The 21,006-nt window shown below is 41.4% G+C and overlaps 1 protein-coding gene across 7 annotated transcripts in view; it reads left to right on the forward strand.

Annotated features, from left to right (window-relative positions):
* The window catches only part of LOC109040504 (serine/threonine-protein phosphatase 2B catalytic subunit 2), a 415,824-nt gene that overhangs the window by 248,859 nt on the left and 145,959 nt on the right, over positions 1–21,006 (forward strand). For all 7 annotated transcript variants that reach the window (XM_072305187.1, XM_072305204.1, XM_072305201.1 and 4 more), the window contains one exon: positions 3,269–3,472. In XM_072305187.1, the coding sequence (XP_072161288.1) occupies positions 3,269–3,472 (204 nt within the window). The remainder of the gene's footprint in view (positions 1–3,268; positions 3,473–21,006) is intronic.

Below are 21,006 nucleotides of genomic sequence, written 5' to 3' on the forward strand. Positions count from 1 at the left end.
GTTGGGGCGCTCCGCGGGAACATAGAATAATAATAACTAGCTGACTATTTTCTGACTATAGCTGAGCTATTTTTTATTCTATGGCGGGAATATGTGAACAATACCTATATGAAGCGTGTGGCTCGCTTTCAGTTCCCGAAATCCCGACCCGTGTCCGGTGCCAGTCAATAGTCCCAAATACCTAGAGCTAATGTAAATCGCTTGTAATTCCAAAATTGTTCGACTTAAACGAGAATCAAACAGACTCATTTTAAAGAGCGCACAATTTCCCATCAATCGGTATCAAAAAATTCGTCCAAAAAAAAAAAAATTCCTGTGACCGAAAAATGGGTTTTTAAAAACGGCCGCGGCAAAAATTCTTATGATGAGAGACCTTTTTTCTCATTTTTCCTTTAAACCGTTGACTTCAGAGGTAAAGCCTTTAAAGTACTTTAGCCCAAAAGAGTGTAAAATTTACTACTTTTTACTATACTAGACAATGATCCTTTTTAAAAGCTTATCTCCAGATCCTTTACTAAAATTGGTATTCGGTAAGATGGCAAAAGTGAAGTGACAGAGGTTCATTGCTGAATGCCGTGATCACTGAATCTTTGGGGTCCAACCATGCAGGATCTTCGGAAAGATTTGGTTTGCATCGTACCTGTAAACCGACAGTTATTATTTTTCCCCTCAGAAATTCAGCTGAAGACGATGAAAAGTATAAACACGTGCTTACCCAATCGGCTCTTTTAATATCACGTAACCAACATCAATCAAAGACATTATGGCTTCACTTTACACCACAAGAGCTGATAAGAATTATATACAACCACCTTTCTTTACTTTTTCCCGCGGCAAAAGTTATTGTTTACGTCATCCGAGCGCCCTAACTCCTGTGCAATCCGCAGTCGCGCCACCACCGTCGTTTCGAAATCTGCACCCGGAAACTGATGCTGACAGCTCCCGTGTCCGGCACCGTACAGCTACCAATACTCTTTAAGGAGGAAGATGTTTTGAGTTTATACCGATGGGTATCTCTCTGAACCAGACTCCTATTAAATTCTGGAGAACAGGTCCATTAAACAAGAAAACTAACTGAAAAGAACAAAGGGGATTACTGAAAACTACCTGAGAAACATAAGTACTTCAATTGTTATACAAAATCATTGGAACGAGACAAGCTGGATCTGTGACATTCGGTTACGTGAGAAAAACACAATCTGCAGAATTCATTCGGAAGAAGATAGTCTCCCGTTTGTACAGATACGTTAACATTTTCACTTCGTTACCATGACTTTGGTAGAAATTACATATTGCAACCAGCACCGAACTTGATCCTGGAGGCACAAGGTTGAGAAACAAATAGGCACATGGAGGTTCCTCAGTACTTTCAGTAACCGATAAGCTATGAGACACACAATTCAGAGTTTTCAAATACAAAAACTCAGCACTGTTTTTTAATTATTCAGGGATATGAGAGATGATTTGAGACAAAATGAAGCATTCGACATTACACAAGCGTGAACGTCAACAAAGGAGGTTGATCACAGAAAACAGATTAATAGAACTGACATGGCGTTTTTGTTAACCTAAGCTAAATTTCTCAGTCACCCAGCTCCATCGTGTCCAAAAGGTTGCCGTATCTCTGAACACAATCGCGGCAAATTTAAATATCATTACTTATATGCACTTGTGATTTAAATTATTCTCTTAATTTCCACGATCGGATTCAAAGCTCACGGCATGCATTCTCATTCTCAGAGCTCGCGACCGTTATTACCGTTGCAAAAGCGTTTAAGCCTAGCCGGAGTTACCGAAATTTCAGTGCTCAGAACTGAATCCCTTCACCTTGGAGAACTGACCCCTATATTCGAACATCAGTCTCCTGCACAAACTCGTCCGCCCGGTGAACTAAATATTCAGTTCTCACGACAAAATTTAGGCGAACTAAATCCATCAGTGCCCACCGCCGAAAGAGAAACACACGGAGAAAAACTCCGTGTGAAAAATAAGTATTTACTGGTTTTAACCAAATAAAAAATTGACATTTTCTGGCCAAATTTTGCAATTTCAATGAGAAGAAAATGTAGCAACCGCGCATGCTTTGATCAGCTAGTTTTAAAATTAGCTACACAGTGTATTATGGTAAGGGTTTTCATAATTTTTGGTGATCATTGCAACTCAACATCTACAGTGCCCCGCCAGCCGCGTCATTATCGGCTACGTAACTTGGCAACACCGCATAAGGGGGTTGCAATTCATTAAGGCAGGGTTTGAATCTTTCGAGGACACTCATTTATTTGTCAAGGACTATTATACAAGAAGTTTTAACCTAATTTGACCAGAAGGCGGTGGGTTTTGGTGACGTCACGCATTGGCTTTTGCTTCCATTTTAACCTTAAAAATAGAAAATATTGAAAATAAAAAAACGGCCCCACTTACAATCTTGCAGTTTTCAACTCTTCAATCAAGAAATCTTCCATGACACCTCTATCAAACAAAATCGCGGGTAATCTACAGAAAAATAAAATTTGTTTAAAAGGAACCGTGCCCGGTATTCCACTGTTCCTAATTTACTATGAACTACAGGCACTTCATACTATAAATTTTCGATCTTCAGAAAACAACTCGCGTCGTAATTTTGACGTAATATGTGCCCACTTTAGACGACCCCTATCTCTCCAATTTTGAGTCTTGTCCAATGATCTTTTAAGAATTTAAAGAAATAAGATACTGGTTGTGATCGATACGTATTTTTATCTGTGTTAATGCAGATGTTCCAAATCCTTCGTCCTACAAAATCAGCTCAGGGTGTGGATTTTGGTAAGTTGAAAAATGTTTAGTTTTTGTCCCTAGCTTCAAATTTTGACGAACCCTTAAATCACTTTAGGTACACGAGGTGACCGTAAATATGGCCCTCCATGCCCATGTCGAATGAAATTGAACAAATAGATTTTGAGATATTGCTGTTCTCAGAAATCAGGAACGCCGGTAGGATGAATACACAGGTTTCAAGTACGGTTTTTTTTTTACCTAAGGTACCTAAATACGCATAGAAATGATGAAATTTCATTTTCATTTTTATTACAGTCCTCTCACTACGAGAAGGTTGGTAGTAAGCAGAGCCGGTGATAGACGTTGAAGGTCGGCAGCAAAATTCTATCACCCGTTCTCACCTACGGTTTCCGCCAATCTTGTTGAAACACAGTGGCCGAACTCTGCCTTTATTGGTCCTCAATTCCAGTCAAAATGCGAGATCTAACCATTTTGTGTTATCATTGTGTTGCAGCGGTGCCGTTTCCACCGAGTCATAAGTTAACAGTGGCCGAAGTGTTCGACTCGAGATCGGGGAAGCCGCGTCCTGACGTCCTCAAACAGCACTTCATCCTCGAGGGCCGAATAGACGAGACAGCTGCCCTCCGCATCGTTAACGACGGCGCCCAGCTCCTCCGCGCCGAGAAAACCATGATAGATATCGAAGCACCCGTTACAGGTAACCACTTACCATTGAAAAACACAACGTACATCTTTTTCAATCGAACGTGGAAATGCTTTCTTCCCTCTTCCCTCCTCATCCCTCGCCTTCCAATCCTCCACCTTCTCCTTCTGTTTCATCTGTACCCCTGCTCCTCCCCTTCTCTCCTTCGACCCCCTCCTCTTACTTCTCGTTCTCCTCCTCTTTCTCCTCCTCAATCTCTTCATCCTGCTCTTTTTCCTCCTCCTTTTCTTCATCCTTCTTCTCCTGCTCCTGCTCCTTCTCCTTCAGTCCCTCCTCGTCCTCCTGCAATCCTGCGTCTTCTCCCCGTGCCCCCGCTGTTACTGCGCCCCCTTCTCCTCCTTCTTCTCCTCCTTCTTTTCCTTCTTCCTCTTGCTCTTCCCCCTGCCTCTGCTTCGCCTCTTCCTCCCCGTCCTGTCTTTACTACTTTTTTCTCTTCGTCCTCCTTATAGTGAAGTAAGTACCAGTGAAGCGATGAAAGAACTGTAAAAAACCTCAAAAATCGATTTTCAGTAATATCAGAGCAAATTGAAGGGGACTCGGCTCTTGCCCGACTTCGATTCATCGAACTTCGTTTCTCTTGACCGATCACACTCGCCAGCTGAGCTACCTCCGCGGTCCCCGCCCGCGCCCTTTTGCGCCAGTAGCAGCGAGTGACCAGGATCGGTGGTGAGCGTTGCGAATTGCATGTCTCGAAATTTTGTTAGGGATTTGACCCGTAAGCGTTCAGATTATTCACCAGTCACGAGCCATGCACGGAGTTCTATTGTTCTGACATTAACACAGTTTGCATCAGGTTTCCCGCCTGCTCCTCCATAATCTTGGAGATCTCCATCACGGCCACCCCCTTCATCCCTTCTGACTCTCCGTTGACGGAGCTATCGTGGGCCAGACATTTGTGTATGTGCGTGCGTGTATGTATGTCGTGTCCGTGAAGGGTGGATTGAAATGAAAGAAGAAAAGGCATTTTTTAAACTTTTGAGAAGTCCGAAATGTGCCCTCGGCATCGTGACTCGTCAAGAAATTTCAGAAGAGAATAGAGAGCAGCCGTTTGATCATTTTTACAGGGCCCCGTTTTTACATAACTGCCCTGAAAATCGACCTCGCAATCATCCTTGCGCGTACCTGTTCGGGGGCTATTTTTTACCGTAGATTCCGAATCCTAAGTCAAAACATACCCTTCCAATTTGAAAATTGCGAGAAGCGGGGGGGGGGGGAGGAGCCTCCCCCCCCCAAGGAGCCATATTGGGGGGCTGAAAATATTTTCATTCGATTCTTTGGGGTCGATTTACCCAATGAAAGTTTTTGTCCCGGAGCTCAATTCTCCGCCGTTTTCGAGAAAAAGATAGTGGACGGGTGGTTTGGATCACCCTGTATATACATATGAGTCGCTTTTATAGCGCTCTTTGGCGCTGTGCGACGCCTAATCGCCACAAAACTCAGTCTTCCCACAGGTCATCAGGGAGTTGACACACCCTCATCTCATTCAACACCCCCCACGGCTCCGTTGAAGGGAAGTTATATGATAAGTGAATGTACATCTTCGATCTCTTCGGCATCTTCAAGTAGGGTAAAAATACTATGTTTTTAGCCAAAAATCGAAATGTGTTGTTCGAGCTCCTCGAAAAATATATCGACTTCTAGGTTTTTTTCTCAAAAAAATCACGAAATCGAAGAGATTTCCATTTTTGCAGGAACAAATCTTATCGCAAACTAAAATCCAATTATACCGTTAAAAAGCTCTTGCTTTCAGCTTTCTAATATAACGGTCTATAGGTTTTGTAATTCGGAGCAACTGGCCGCCTATAAACTGAATTTTACTGCAATCATTTCAAGGAAATTTCCGCCAACTCGGACGGCCGGTTCCCTTGCATTTATCTCGGCCGTTTTTGAAATTAAGAAAGAAAACATGTACACCGTTAGAAAGACCACACTCTCAGCTTTCTATTGGTATAATAACTTTTGAATTTTGAGCAACTCAACGCCGGCACATAGGAATTTTTCGAAACTATGTCCAAAAACGAAGAAAAACGGGTGGTTCCAGTCAAAGTCAATTTCTCGCCGCCCAAATGCACCAAAATGAAAAACAAACATGTCGTTAGAAAGGTAAAATCGTCAGCTTTCGAATGGTACCTTGGTTTTTTGTAGTGTTAAAAAATCTTGATTAAAAAATACGAATCGAAGTCTGAGATGAAACCTTGTATTTTGGCTACTCTTTTTTCCAGGAAGGCATCTCTTAATTTTGTAATAAGGCTGGTAACCCCTGCCTTATGGGGTAGTGGAGATGGTCACCGGCTTCAAGGCGTATGAACCACTCATTGGAAGGGCAGACAGGGCTCTCAGCTGTAGTGGAAGCAACCTGTCTAGGAGAGGAAACTCCGAAATCAAACCCCGGTCCTCCAGGTTGGAGGTTGAGTCATCGGGCTAACTCCCCGATACTCGGAAAAAGAAATACTGTTAAAAGACCCAATAACAATTGCCTCGTTACAAATGGAAATAAACGGATTTATCGGAAAAAATTACGTAAACGGATGATGGTTTTTGGAACATGGAACGTACAAGGAATTTCTACGAAAATGACGGAAGTGGTATCGGAGATAGGGAGTCACGGATTTGATGTCACAGTATTAACAGAAACGAAGAAGAAAGGACAAGGCTCTGTAAGTGTAAAGGAATACGATTTGTTTTATAGTGGCGTGGAAAAAGATCAGCGAGCTCAGCAGGGTGTTGCAATTCTTATTCGCAAGAACCTACGGAAGTGCATCACTACATGGGGAGCTATTAACCCCCGAATGATAAAGATGAATATGGCAGTGTTTGGCCATAAAATCACCATTTTGGGAGTGTATGGAGTCAACGATGATTCTACTGTCGCAGTGAAGGACCAATTTTTTGAAGAATTGAACGAGGAGATCGGCAAGATTGGATCCAGGAGGGAAATCATTGTGTTGGGAGATCTCAATGGTAGAATAGGACGTCAAATTAAAAGTAAGATCGTCGGCCCTTTCGGAGAGGCGGCACTAAATGATAACGGAGCCCTTATCATTGACGTATGTGAGCAAAGGGACATGAAGGTGCTCAATGGGTTCTACCAACACAAGGATATCCATAAATTTACTTGGGTTCAGTCTACTCGCGGATTGAAATCAATCATTGATTATGTGGTTGTTAGACAAGACACGGGAATGAAGATTCAGCAAGTTAGAGTGTGGAGAGGTCTTTCCTGCGGCAGTGATCATTATTTCCTCGGGGCGAAAATAGCTTTCCCAGTGAAAGGGAGCCAGGAGACCAGGCAAGCACAGGAACAGGTTCACCAACAAAAAGATCGTGTCAAGCTTGTGAACTATAATATTGACAGCTTGCAGCATCCAAGTGTAAGGGCTTTATATGGAAAGCGCTTGGATGAGAAGTTGGGCGAATCAAGGGACGGTGATACCGAACAGCAGTATCAGTTCTTGAAGGATTGCATTCACTCGGCAGCAATGGAGACTCTTGGTGTCGCTGATGATAGGAAAGTTAGCGAAAAACCTTACTGGTGGGACGAAGAAATTGAGAAGGAGATTCAGGAGAAACGGAAAAAATATCATCAGTTCCTTTCCTCTAAAAAAACAGAAGACAAAGAGGCGTATAAAAAAGCTCAGACGCAGGTACGAAGGCTCATAACCAAGAAAAAGAACGAATCTTGGGAGAGGAGCTGTAACAAAATAGACACGTACATAGGAGGAAGGAAAAGCACTGAGAGCTGGAAGTTGCTGAAAGGGCTGCGAAGGGACATGAAGCGGGACTTGATATCTCCGATATCCATTGATAAACTGGAGGGTTATTTTAAAAATTTACTGACAGAAAGGCGACCTGAATTTCAAGATGGAGGTGTAAGCTTGGAGTATACTAACGATAATCATAACTTGGAGATCCATACGGAGGACGTGGTAAAGGCCGTACGAGAGCTGAAGAACGATAAAGCTCCGGGTCCGGGAAATATTCCTGCTGAGTTGATCAAGTGTGGAACCTGAAAGCTGTTTCAACGGTTGAGATACCTGATGCAAGATTGCTTGGACGGTGGAAAGGTACCGACAGAATGGAAAGAGTCTTGGGTGTCACCTATATACAAGAAGAAGGGTAGAAAGAATGAGTGTGATAACTATAGAGGACTGTCGGTTGCAGGTACCCTAAGCAAAGTGTATGGAAAAATCCTGAAAGCAAAAATCGAAGAGGAGTGGAAAGAACATGAAGCGGAAGAGCAAGCAGGTTTCAGAGCCGGTCGGTCAACGATTGATCACTTATTTACCATCATCCACGTCATCGAGAAAAAGAAGGGAGTTGGCCAGGAATTACATCTAGTGTTCGTGGATCTCCAGAAAGCTTGCGACAGTGTGCCATTGATGAAACTTTGGGAAGCCTTAAACAAAAGGGGTTTTAGTGGGGGACTAATTAGTGCTATTAAGGAATTTTATGGTGGGGCTTTTTCCAGGGTTAAATCGCATGGGGACTTATCGTTGGGGTTTTTAATTACTAAAGGACTGAAACAAGGGTGTTGTTTGTCGCCAACCTTATTTAACGTGTACCTGGAAGAAGTTTTAAAGGAATGGAAAAGATGCTGTTCGGGAATGGGCGTCCCGCTACGTGAAGATGGCACCCTTTATACTTTGTGCTTTGCTGATGATCAGGTGGTAATAGCTCAGGACGAAGGAGATGCGAATTACATGACGCGGAAGCTAGTGGAAGTATACCGAAAGTGGGGAATGGAAGTAAATGTGGTTAAGACGGAGAAGTTGGTTATCGGTGGTGATCAGCAAAGCATTGAATTGGAGGATGGTCGGAAAATTCAGGACTGTGAAGAGTATAAATATCTAGGAGTTTGGTTAACTAAGGACGGAAATTTGGATCGGGCTATTAAAGATCGGAATGTGCAAGGCAGGAAAGCTATCGCGATGCTAAATGGGGTTCTCTGGGACCAGAGTATCTCCAAGGAGACCAAAAGGAAAATTTACAACGTCATCGTGAAGAGTATCGTAACTTACGGGAGTGAGGTCTGGCAACTCAAGAAAAGAACTGAAGACATGCTTAGGGCAACTGAGATGGACTTTTGGCGGAGGTCTGCTGGCATCTCAAGAAGAGAGCGTATCCGTAATGTAAAAGTACGCGAGATCATGGGTGTAGAGAAGGACATCGTGCACGATATCAGGTCCAAGGTGTTGGTCTGGTATGGACATGTGCGAAGGATGGCAGACGACCGGTTGCCCAAGCAGGTCTTCGATTGGGTTCCTCCCGGAAGGCGACGGCTTTGACGTCCTGTGAAAGGTTGGCGACAAGGGGTGGAGGAGGAGATCAGAAGGTGCCAATTGCCTGATGATCTCTGGGAGGATAGGGGGCAATGACGATTGGGCGTCGCAGAGCGCGAGGCGGCGCTATAAAAGCGACTTTATGTATGTATCTCTTAATTTTCCCCCCGTCATTTTTGAGGAGAGTTCGGTCACTCTGAACATTACCTGAGAGACCTGTGTCTCATATGACACAATATGAATTACACCTGTCTCAGTGAAAATTAGTGGTTGCCAAATTTGGTCATTTATCATAGCTTTTCCAAAGAGCCTCGCCAAAAAGGGGTGTCTTTTAGCCCCTTTTTGGATAACCGTGTTGGTCAATCGGACAAGGCTCAAATAAAGGCTTATGGTAAGGCACACTTCCAGGCAAAGTTTTAACTTGATGTGACACTTCATTTCGGCTCTACAGCGTTTCCAATTTTTCATTTTTATATGCTAAAATCAACGAATTCTGGACTATTAGTCCGGTGCATCATGGTTAAATAGACTTGTACATCGGTCTACAGGCTGAATACGACTCTGAAATCGTATGGAAACGCAATTAAAGGCTGTTGTGATTTTTCCGAAGCAGTGTTGCCGAATTTTTATTTATTTTTTTAACATAAAATGAGGGTATTTTCGATATTTTTGGCGGAAAACGTTTCTTCATGTTGTTCATGTTCATCGATCTCGTGACATTATCATCAATCAATGTTTATATTAAAATAATCATTAAGTCAAAAAACCGGAGCAACGTTATAACCCAAAGAGAACTTGTTGTCAGACGGTGGCATCTGCCATGGAAAAACACGATAATTTCATTAGGTAATTTTGAAAAGCTATGATAAATGACCAAATTTGACAACCATGAATTTTCACTGAGACAGGTGTGATTCATAATGTGTCATATGAGACACAGGTCTCTCAGGTAATGTTCAGAGTGACCAATTTCTCCCCAAAAATGACGGGGGAAAATTAAGAGATGCCTTCCTGGAAAAAAGAGTAGCCAAAATACAAGGTTTCATCTCCGACTTAGATTCGTATTTTTTAATCAAGATTTTTTAACACTACAAAAAACCAAGGTACCATTCGGAAGCTGACGATTTTAGCTTTCTTTATCCTTCATTGTGAAACTTGAATGATGTACAGAATTGCAAGAACATCATTGCTTCTAATCATTGAACCAGATCTGGGGACGTTTATCAGTGCTAAATTAGCTCCCTCCCCCACGCGAGCTGCCGTGGCGGAGTGGCAGTGACACTCGGGTGATCACCAAAGTTCAGCAACGTCGGGCGTAGTTAGAAGAACTTCGATGGGTGACCGCTTGGGAACTCGGGCCCAGCGCGGCTTAATTCTGGTGAACATTGATTGTCGGGTTCTCAGCGTCACTTCTCTGGTGTCCGCGATGAAAATTAAGCCTCAGAATGTGCAGCGCGCCTAAATTTGAGCATTTTGGAACTTTTTTTTTTTCTGTGTATGATATCATATTGGTAACATGTTGATATCATGGTGATAACATGTTGATATCATATATGATAACAGGTTCCATTCATCCTCTTGCTACCATGTTGGACCCGACCAACTTGTTACCAGCATGGCCATTTCTAGCAGGGCATATCGCCAAGATTTCAGTTGTTCGGTACGCTTTTCCAACATATTCATGTTGGATATGTCTTCTTGTTTTTATTGCATCATACTCATCTATGGTGCCGATCTAGAGTCATCATTTCGCCAACTTTCTACGAGGCTCAGTTTTCGCACACTCCTTGGTTGAAGTTTCGATTTGTCGTTGAATACATGGAGGCAGTCCGGCAATTTAACATGGAAGGAGGTAAGGAGGTAAGGTTAACCCAATGAGAGGTAAGGAGAAGAATAGGAGCGCCAATGAATCTGCTTTGGACGGTGAAACGAAAAGGCGCACGGTGTGGCGATATGGGTAAAAGGTCGGACATGGGCGATTCCGGGATTGTGAATGTTTAGGACCGGAAATGTGTTCTACGAATACCATATTATATGGATTTGATGATAGTTTTTAAATACGAGGGGTATTCGTAAAGTAAGTTAATATTTGTCATATCTTCTAAACTAATAAAGATATCTTAAATCTGTAAAAAGTTTGTGAATTGTCATACTTTCAGCTTTCTAAAAAGCTTCAGTTTTTTAAATTTGGTTCTTTGAGTGCCGAGTGACATCAGTTTTCCTACACCCGTCTCTCACCACCGCGTGTCCAAAATTGACGCGCGTCTTTAGGGGTGCTCGATGAGTGCTACTCATTTATTTCTTAGACAGAAGCACAAATATTGATGCAAACAGAAACTGTGATGTCATTAAAGGCTCACAAATCAGCATTCAAAAGAAAATACCTCCCCTTTGTCTATCGTCAAGTGATGCTGCTTCATGGCAATGCTAACCCCATACAGGTCATGTGGCCAGTCAGTTGTTGACCTCCTTAAAATGAGACCTTTCCCACGTCCTCCTTATTCTCAGGATCTCACCCCACGTGATTTATCACTTATTGCCTGAACTAGAGAAGAGTTTTGGCGAAAAAAGTTTTGTGGACGACGATGAGGTGAAAGAAGCTGTACAAAAGTGGTTGCAAAAACGGAATCGCCAGTTTTACGTTGATGGAATAAAAAAGCTCTTGTCATGGTATGTAAAATGTGTCCAACTAGATGGGGATTACGTGGAAAAGTAAAACCAGATCTTCACAAACATGGAAATTTCAAATTTTAAACAAAAAATTCCATTTTGACAATTTGCAGGATGAAGCCGCATGCTACCGTCCTGTGGTCTCCCCAGCGCGCGTCAATTGTGGACACGCGGTGGTGAGAGACGGGTGTGAGAAAACTGATGTCACTCGGCACTCAAAGGACCAAATTTAAAAAACTGAAGTTTTTTAGAAAGCTGAAAGTATGACAATTCACAAACTCTTTACAGATTTAAATTATCTTTATTAGTTTAGAAGATATGACAAATATTAACGATTATGTAGCATCGCGTCCAAGATCTTGGACTCCATGCTCACCCTTGATATACTTGCCTGCTCATCTCGTCCACGATCTTGGACTCCATGCTCATCGCTAAACTTCTTACGTATTTGCTTGAGCATGGGGTCCAAAAGCAAGTAGACCTCCCTTAGTTTTAAAGTTCATCATGGTAGAAAATCGTATACTTCGCTTATCTAATCTAACTTGAACTAACTTAACCTAACCTAACCTAACCTACCCTGACCTAACTTAACCTAACCTAAGCAATGTAAAATTTTTTTCAAGAACACATTTTTTTCGTTTCTATTTCACAAAAATTGTCTTATTAAATATTTGATGCTCATGTATTGTCAGAGAATACCTGCAGCCCACAATTTTGGACGCTATGCTCACTTCGATTTTTCGAAAAAATTATCCCAAATTAAAGTGAGCATGGAGTCCAAGATCTTGGACGTCATGAGCAACCGATCATTATATAGCTGAGCATGGAGTCCAATATCATGGACGCGATGCTACATTACCAATATGAACATACTTTACGAATACCCCTCGTATTTATCCCCCATATTGATGGTAGAGGCCTCTAAAGTCGGCAATCTAAAATTTCCTCTAAAAACGCACCAATGCTTGTGCATTCTTTAGCCTAATTTAAAATTTAATGAGACCTTTTCCAATGATGTAATCTTACTCTATGTAAGCTGCTGATCATGTTTCACTACTAAAATGTAACCGTAAATAGGTTTGAAGACGATTTATGCCGTCTGAAAGTCCTCGCGCCGAAAATGCTGAAAATAAAACTTTACATTAACTTTTGTTGCAAGTGCCAAGGAGTGCCACGCTTGGACTTGTTGGGTCAGACCCACAGGACCCCTGAGCAGCCTCCTGAAAAATTTTTAGCTGCTAATATCTGCTACTCCGACGGCAGCATGATATTATATGATATGAAGTCGGTTGCGCGGAATCGATTTTAATCACTCCGCGCAACCAATTGTTGATATTTCTCGAAGATCCATCACGCAGGTAAGTGGTCAAAGGTTAAAATAGGCTAATTACGTGTAAAAAAAGTTACTGGATGCAGCAGTAGTAGTGTAATTTATTTACTTCTATACATTGGATATTTCAGAAATTTAAATTATTTCTGTTATTTATAATACTAATTATAAATGGCAAAGAGGTTAGAACTGTTATTATAACTTTAAATAATGTGGCTTCTACTCGCGCTGGTTGGTACTCTCATGTTATAATAATTATTAACACGGTAATTATAGAAATTTCGAATATCATGTAGAATATCATTAAATTTCACCTGCAGAAAGTCAATATTAATAAAACTAATATTATAAATATAGACTTATTACAAATTTTAGTCTGATTAATTTTACCAAAAATTAAAAAAAAATCGTATTGATAAATTAAGCTGGATGTAGCTAATTAGCTGGATGTGGTAAAGGATGTGGTCATGAAGAGCAAATAGAGATGTTGTTTAAAATCTCGTTTCTTCTATTTTATTCAATTTTTTTTTTGTTCCTATATTAACAGCAGTATTAAGACATACAAATATGAATACGTGCAATGCTGCTTATGAAGCCAGGTGGAAAGAGAGAAGAACGGCTGCAAATATTTTAAGAAGTGTCGAACGTTTAAATTATAGAAATGCATTCATTTGCGAGATGGAAATCAATGTTTTTAGTAATTTTTAGGAACAACTTAGGTAAATAGCAATTTTTCTCGGATTTTCATCACTCAAATGGTAAAATTAAAGGCAGATTTGAAATTTACAACAAAAATTGCCCTATGATCATGCTCCTTGATTCAAAATGATGCGTTGTAAAGCCACAGTTTCAAGGTGGTTCAGGAAATCAATGTTTTTAGTATTATTTAGGAATAACTTTTGTTAATAGCTATTTCTCTTGGATTTTCATTACTCAAATGGTAAAAGTAAAGGCAGATTTGAAATCTACGACAAAAATTGTCCTTGGATAGTTCTCCTTGACTCAAAATGATGCGTTTTAAAGCACAGTTTCCAGGTGGAAATCAATGTTTTTAGTATTTTTCAGGAACAACTTATGTAAATGGCAATTTTTCTCCAATTTTCATCACTCTAATGGTAAAAATAAAGGCAGATTTGAAATCTACGACCAAAATTGCGTAAATTAAGTCCTCCTTGATGCGAAAATGATGCGTTCAGGGCCACAGTTGACAACAAAACGCAAGTGGTCGAGCGCATGTCCGGGCAAACCGGCCTATCGCCACACCGTGAGGCGTGCGGAATCCGCGATAAGACTGCTCCTGATCACAATGTACAAGCAGGATCGTTGTTCCTGCGAAAAATAGTTTTCCGTAACCCGCCACACATCACTCGAAAGACCATAGGAGACTAGGGGGCTACGTCCCATGGCCGCTACGCGGCCCAACCCCCTGAAGGCGCTCCGCGCCATCGATGGGCCGCTTCGCGGCCTATTTTGACCCTCCTATCAGTGTTAGTTTTATTTTCCCCCTGAAAAATTACGATATGAGGTATACTTTAATTTTAAACTTTACTTAAAATTACTTTAAAATTAAAAGGACGCGTTTTGGAATGACTGCTTGATGAAATATTGCAGTAAAACAATGAACATTGATAGTCAGGTATTAATTAAGCATCTATGACTCGGGTATCGAACCCAACCCGAGATCAAAGTGGACGCATCAGACGTCTTAGACGATTCGGCCACCGCTCTACGTGAGATCGCTAGCACGAATCTTGTGTAGAAAAGTGTAGAGCTGATGCGCAGGCTACACAGCTACTGCGCAACCTCCTCGACCACTGCGCATCCTCCCGCGCATAGCGGTAGCAGTACCGGAGCATTCTGTAAACTCACTCACTTTTATAACGTGATTTTAAAAAAACCTGGGTCCTTTTTCCAAAATCTGATTACAGCGGGCTCATCTAGGGCCTATTACCTGTCGATTTACGCAAAAATCATGGAAATCGGCCCGGTAGAACGCTCAAACGAACTATGACAAAAAGTATAAATTTACATTGTTTAAATGGGAGAATTCGCAACTTTACCACGTAATATAAAAAAACCTGGACCATAATTTGAAAATCCGAAAAGAGTTGGCTTATTTAGAGACAATTGCCCGTCGATAGCCGCAAAAATCATGAAAATCGGCCCGGTAGAACGCTGGAACTAAGCGTTACCAGTTTCGCAAAATTAGGAGGTCTTGGAGCTTTTCTTCTATACTATAAGCTCTCAAGCCTCCTAATTTTGCGAAACTGGTAACGCTTAGTTCCAGCGTTCTACAAAGCCGATTTTTATAATTTTTGCGGCTATCGACGGGCAATTGTCTCTAGATAAGCCAACTCTTTTCAGATTTTCAAAATATGGCCTAGGTTTTTTTATATTAAGTGGTAAAGTTGCGAATTCTCCCATTTAAACAATGTAAATTTATATTTTTTGTCATAGTTCGTTTGAGCGTTCTACCGGGCCGATTTCCAAGTTTTTTGCGGTAATCGACGGGTAATTGGCCCTAGATGAGCCCGCTCTATTCAGATTTTGGAAATAGGACCCAAGTTTTTTTACAATCACGTTATAAAAGTGAGTGAATTTTCAGAATGCTTCGAGACTGCTACCGCTATGCGCGGGAGGATGCGCAGTGGTCGAGGAGGTTGCACAGTAGCTGGGTAGCCTGCGCATCAGCTCTACACTTATCTACTCAAGATTCGCCCCTACTTCCTCAAGACGAGCGGTAGCCGAGTCGTCAAAGACGTCGGAAGCGTCCACTTAAAATGGACTGAGTTAAGCAGAAAGGAACCAACCCACATTTTGGAAAAAATTGAGTTATGAGTGGTTTTGAACTCAACCACTGCTCTACTATCTATCCCCAAAAATTTAAAGTTTTTGTTGGAGCAAATTTTGCAAAATTTGAACTTGGAGTTTATCTTTTACATTGAGTCTTATGCAGGAGCCAAACTTTAAACCTCTTTTTCTCGGTTCGATCCCGATGTGGCTTGGTTCCTTTCAGTTTAACTCCGTTCAAATATGGTGTGGGTTCGATCCCCGTTACCCGAAATTCTTATTTATTACCTGATTATCAATGTTCGTTGTTTTACTGCAATATTTCATCAAGTAGTCATTCCAAAACGCGTCCTTTAGACTTCAAAAAAAAAAAAAAAAAATTGTTTCTTTATTCATCAAAACCAAAAATTATTTCATTCTAAAAGTAAAGTATACCTCATTTCGTAATTTTTTAGGGGAAAAATAAAACTAAAACCGATAGGAGGGTAAAAATAGGGCCGCGAAGCGGCCCATTGATGGCGCGGAGCGCCTTCAGGGGGTTGGGCCGCGTAGCGGCCAGGGGGCGTAGCCCCCTAGTATAGTATAGATAGTTCGGGAATAGACTCTTCATAACGAATGTTTTAATCTCGCGCGCCGCGGTGACTTGTAATAGGCTGCGGCGATTGCGCGCTGCTGAATAAAGGATCTCATTACCGCGCGGACGAAAGTTGACAGTGCAGAGTAGTTCGCCGGATGACCAAGGTTAAGCTACGTTGATCGTAGCGCTTGAATAGGAGACCACTTGGGAACATCGCAATTTTAAATGATTTTACATACGTTCTCATTTTGTGAATTGGTCTGTTATGATTTGAGAATGTTGAGGAATTGATCTCTAGACATTTGTGTAATTGTTTTTATTTATCCTAAAGTGGAAATTAGACAAATTTTTTTTCAAACGATTCTCGTCCAAACCGCGACTTCGTAGTTCATTCTTGTGCCAGCCACGAGATTGTCATGTTTTCAACTTCGCGAGGCTGTAGCGCGCGAGAAATTTTTTTCTCGAACTTACGGTTGCTTGAATAATAAGGCGTGTCCCCTAGGGTGCGGCGCATTTTCTTCATGTAGGAAAATCGACGAGGTCCGGGCGGCAATCGATGCTATCTATGAAAATAATAGGCTGTATAAAATTTGAGCCAATTTGAAGCGTTTTTAGCTGATGCTCAAAGGTATCAAGACTACGGGCAAAATTACATTGGTTTAAATGGGCGGAAAAACGCCTGATCTGCGAAAATGCGTTTTTCGAACCTAAAATGCGCTTAATTGAAGAAAACCTGATCAGCTCGTAGAGAGGCATCCAAAGGCCCATTCGAAACGAGAAAATCACACTTTCGATCCATGAGTGGGGACAGTGGGGTCACGGCGAAGCCGGTTTTGAGGCGCCGCGCCGCGCCCGCAGCTACGTGATCGCTTTTGAGACTCTCTGATCGAACTTAAAATAAGTGTTCCGAAGTCGAAGAGGCAAATGTATCTCAAAACTTGATGAGGAATAATGTATAATAGTTGTTTCAGCCCTTGAGAACTATACTTGGCCCTCTACAATGTTGCCTTACCTACATACTATTTCTCGAGCCTGGATCGAAATTGTGGTATATATTTTATCTTGTCCTCGAGTGATTCCCCCTACCGTACCCTCACCCATGGATCGAAAGTGTGATTTTCTCGTCTCGAATGGGCCTCTAGATCCCTCTCTAAGTGCTGGTCAGGTTTTCTTCATTTAAGCGCATTTTAGATCCAAAAACGCATTTTCGCATAGATCAGGCGTTTTTCCGCCGATTTAAGCCAATGTAATTTTGCCCGTAGTTTTGATCCCTTCGAGCATCAGCTAAAAACTGGCTCAAATTTTATACAGCCTATTATTTTCATAGACAGCATCGATTGCCACCCGCACCTCGTCGAATTTCCTACATGACGAAAATAAGCCGCACCCTAGTGTCTTCTGATGAAGAATATATCCAACTCCGAGCAAAATCTATGAATGGGGCAGAATCACTGTTTTTGAACAACCCTCGTTTAGAGGGGGTGGACCGTACTTTTGGGACACCCTATGTAGCGTCCATCTATAGGGATGCAAGGGATTTGATGGGGTAGCTCGCAATCGGCGATCGATTTTGCGGGCCGACTGCTGATTATTATCCAATGACCTTGATCAATAGATTGCATTGCTAAGATAGGGTGTTATCGATCAAAGCCATTCGATAATCGCAGGTGCTGGACAGCGATGTTTCGCTTCTCTCCCTCCCCCTTCATATACCAACAGCCTGATTCAGCGCGGAGCGCGCTGGGTTGCAGTTGCACCTGTTTGGTCCTCTCCTCATTATTTTTGGTTTTCCGTCTCCATCAAGTGATCAAGCCGAGTGATTAACCGTTTAGCTCAACGCGGATCTCCACGCCGGCGCCGCGCGCCGTTTCATCTGAAAAGGCAAGAAGGGAGTGAAACCCTTTCGTCCTCATCCATGATCATAAACGTTTCCCCCTTTGCGACCCCTGGCGTCCTTCTCCCCTTCCCGACTTCGACTAGAGCACATGCACAGGGAGAGTATGATCATGTCCAGAGACAAGTAGAGACTGTGCACACCCTATCTTGCAAATTTATTTCAGCGAAGCACCTTTTTTCAGGTGTTCAACGGAAAACAACCCCTTTTATGCTTTCCCAAAGATCAACTGGTGAGAACTTTTCTTTCGCTTGGCCGTTTCTTTAATGTCAGTTTCTTTACAACTTGATTTTCCGGAGGTTTCCGAAGAAGACGAAGATCATTTTCGACTTCAGTGGTAGAAATTGAGTGGGAATTATCCCATTTGGTACCTGAAAAAAAGTGTTCCCCTCCTTTCCGGCGCAAAATATTCCGATGAGCTTTACATAGTGTTATGTTGGCGGAAGGGAGGCTTTGACCAGAAAAGGTTAAAGTTTAAAATGGCCGAAAATTTTCACCTTGGCTTTTTCCTGATGGATTTGCCTAAAACTTGGAATTTGAGAGTATTTTGGCATAAGATAAACAAATTTGAACTTAGATTTATAAAAAAATAAATTTTTGGTCATTTTGAACTTTAACCGGCGGCCATTTTGGAAATTTCGGTTTTTTGAAAATCTAACGTCAAATTCGTTTTTCTCGTGTCAAAATACCCCCACATACCGATTTTCGCGCAAATCCATCGACAAATAACCGGTGTGAAATTTCGGCCATTTTGAACTTTAACCGGCCGCCATTTTGAAACGGTTTGAGATATTGACTTCGGGTTTGCGCGAAAAGTTTTCTTTTCTTATGCTCTTTCGAACGAGCTATCTCAAAGGGGGTCTTCCCATTTGAAAATTTAAAGTTGGGGGCCGTTGCCCCCCAAGGGGGGCCCCCCTGAAAATTTTAGGGGAGCCGAAAAGTAGCTCCCTTTGACCTAGGTATATCCCCCAAGTTTCAAATCTTTATCTCAATTAGGTAAAAAGTTAGAGGGGGTGGAAGGGACTTTTGGATCACCCTGTAGTATCTTCCTAGGGACTGAATAGCTGTCCGTCCTATCTTTTACTTTCTCTTATTGTCTGCAGATCTCCTGTCATAATCTATCAATGTACTCTTGTACTTTTTTAATTTTTTTTCTTGTGCTAACCTATACCACAATCCCACAAGGATTTTCTGTGCGAATGAACCATAAAATAGAAAAAACATTTATTAGAGGGTTTTGTGCTTATGTGTTCAGATTTGACTCGGGACCCGGGACGTTTTTCATTAAATGATTTGGTAGTGAATGATCGATCAATTCAACAGTTCATCGAACTTTTATCAATTGATTAATCGAAAAACATTTTATCAGTTGATTAATATATTAATGTATAACATGAAAACTGAAGTATCTCAGTACGTTCTGATACTGCTTAAGTATCAATGAAGATTATGTCCTATCATTTACCAAACATGAACCTGTAAACTGGCTCCTGCGTCAAATGGCGTCAAGTTTAGAAGGTTTTCTGTCTTGGACATTACATTTTCACATGCCCTTACGAAATGAGGAAAAATATTGCATATATTTGAACTATTCTGTTCTTTGCAGGCTGTTTGGTTTTGTTGACGAACTTGACTATAACTCCATATGGTTGTAAACCTTAAAGATGCAATTTGTAGTGAAATTAAAATTTCCCCAAACATAACCTTAAAAATCACTGATCTGAACATGCCTTTAGAAAAACTGGAAAATCTTGAGAATTTAGGAACTTGAAATGAAAAGTGAACTCATTTCATAAAATTGAAGGTATCTAATCGGTGCACCAAATTTTATCGCGCACAAGTTGAGTCGATTTTTTAACCTCGAAGGTCCCGCTTTGAAATAATTTTCCTAATCTAAATAGAGCTGATTCATCGAGGGACTTTCTCCTACCAACAGCCGCAATAACAGTCAAATTGGCGCGGTAGATCCTTGGAAAAAACTGCGTGACAAAGAATGAAGATTTTCTTAGTTTAAACAGGCAAACTGACTTTTGGAGGTGGTCAGCAAAGCATTGAGTTGGAGGAAAAGTTTTACACAATTCTTTTATTTATTTTTTGTGGTCTTTCTAAAAACGTACACGGTTCTTAGTTCAAGGTGATTCGATGGACGCCATATTTTGTGTCAGAACGGCATGCGTTATATCACGTCAATTGGTTCCCTTTTTCAGCTACTCGTCATTTTTCTCCAATTTTGAGATCGCAATTCCGTTGTCAGGAGACTAAAGCACTCACTGACCAATTTTAACAAAGAAATTCAACGTGATAAAGGCGTGTTTTTTTTAGAGAGAAAACATCGCATTCGATACTGATATCGAAACTGCACTCGAATGCGATATTTTCTCTCTAAAAAAACCACGCCTTTCTTACGTTTTTCTTTGTTAAAATTGGTAAGTGAGTGCTATAGTCTCCTGACAACAGAACTGCGATCTCAAAATTGGAGAAAAATGACGAGTAGCTGAAAAAATGGAACCAATTGATGCGATATATCGCATGCCATTCTGACACAAAATATGGCGTCCATCGAATCACCTTAAATTGAGTCCTACCTGTGTAAAATTGAAAAGAACCTTAAAAATGGCCCACAAATGGCAATACTAGACAGTTAGGCCCCTTAAATTTCATCCGAGGCATTTTTAAAGGCCAAAATTGTAAAGTACGCAAAAAAGATACGTTGGGATCTCCTGCTGACAAAGTGAAAACAGTCGAAAAAGTTGACGAAAACAACTATTTTTCGATGCCAGAATCTTGGGTTCGAGGTGCTGCCTACACCTTTGCACGGGCTCCGTCCGGTAAAATATTTGGCATGAAGTCTACCCACGAATAGTACTTCGAAAACATGAAACATTCAGGAAAACCCAGGTGGCTGGAAAAAGACCCTTAACGATACTCCTCCTCTCCCGGAAACGCTTAAAAAAATTATGTATAGGTGTTTTAAAAAAAAATTGTTAA

This window comes from Bemisia tabaci, chromosome 1 (genome assembly GCF_918797505.1).
Source record: "Bemisia tabaci chromosome 1, PGI_BMITA_v3".
NCBI lineage: Eukaryota > Metazoa > Arthropoda > Insecta > Hemiptera > Aleyrodidae > Bemisia > Bemisia tabaci.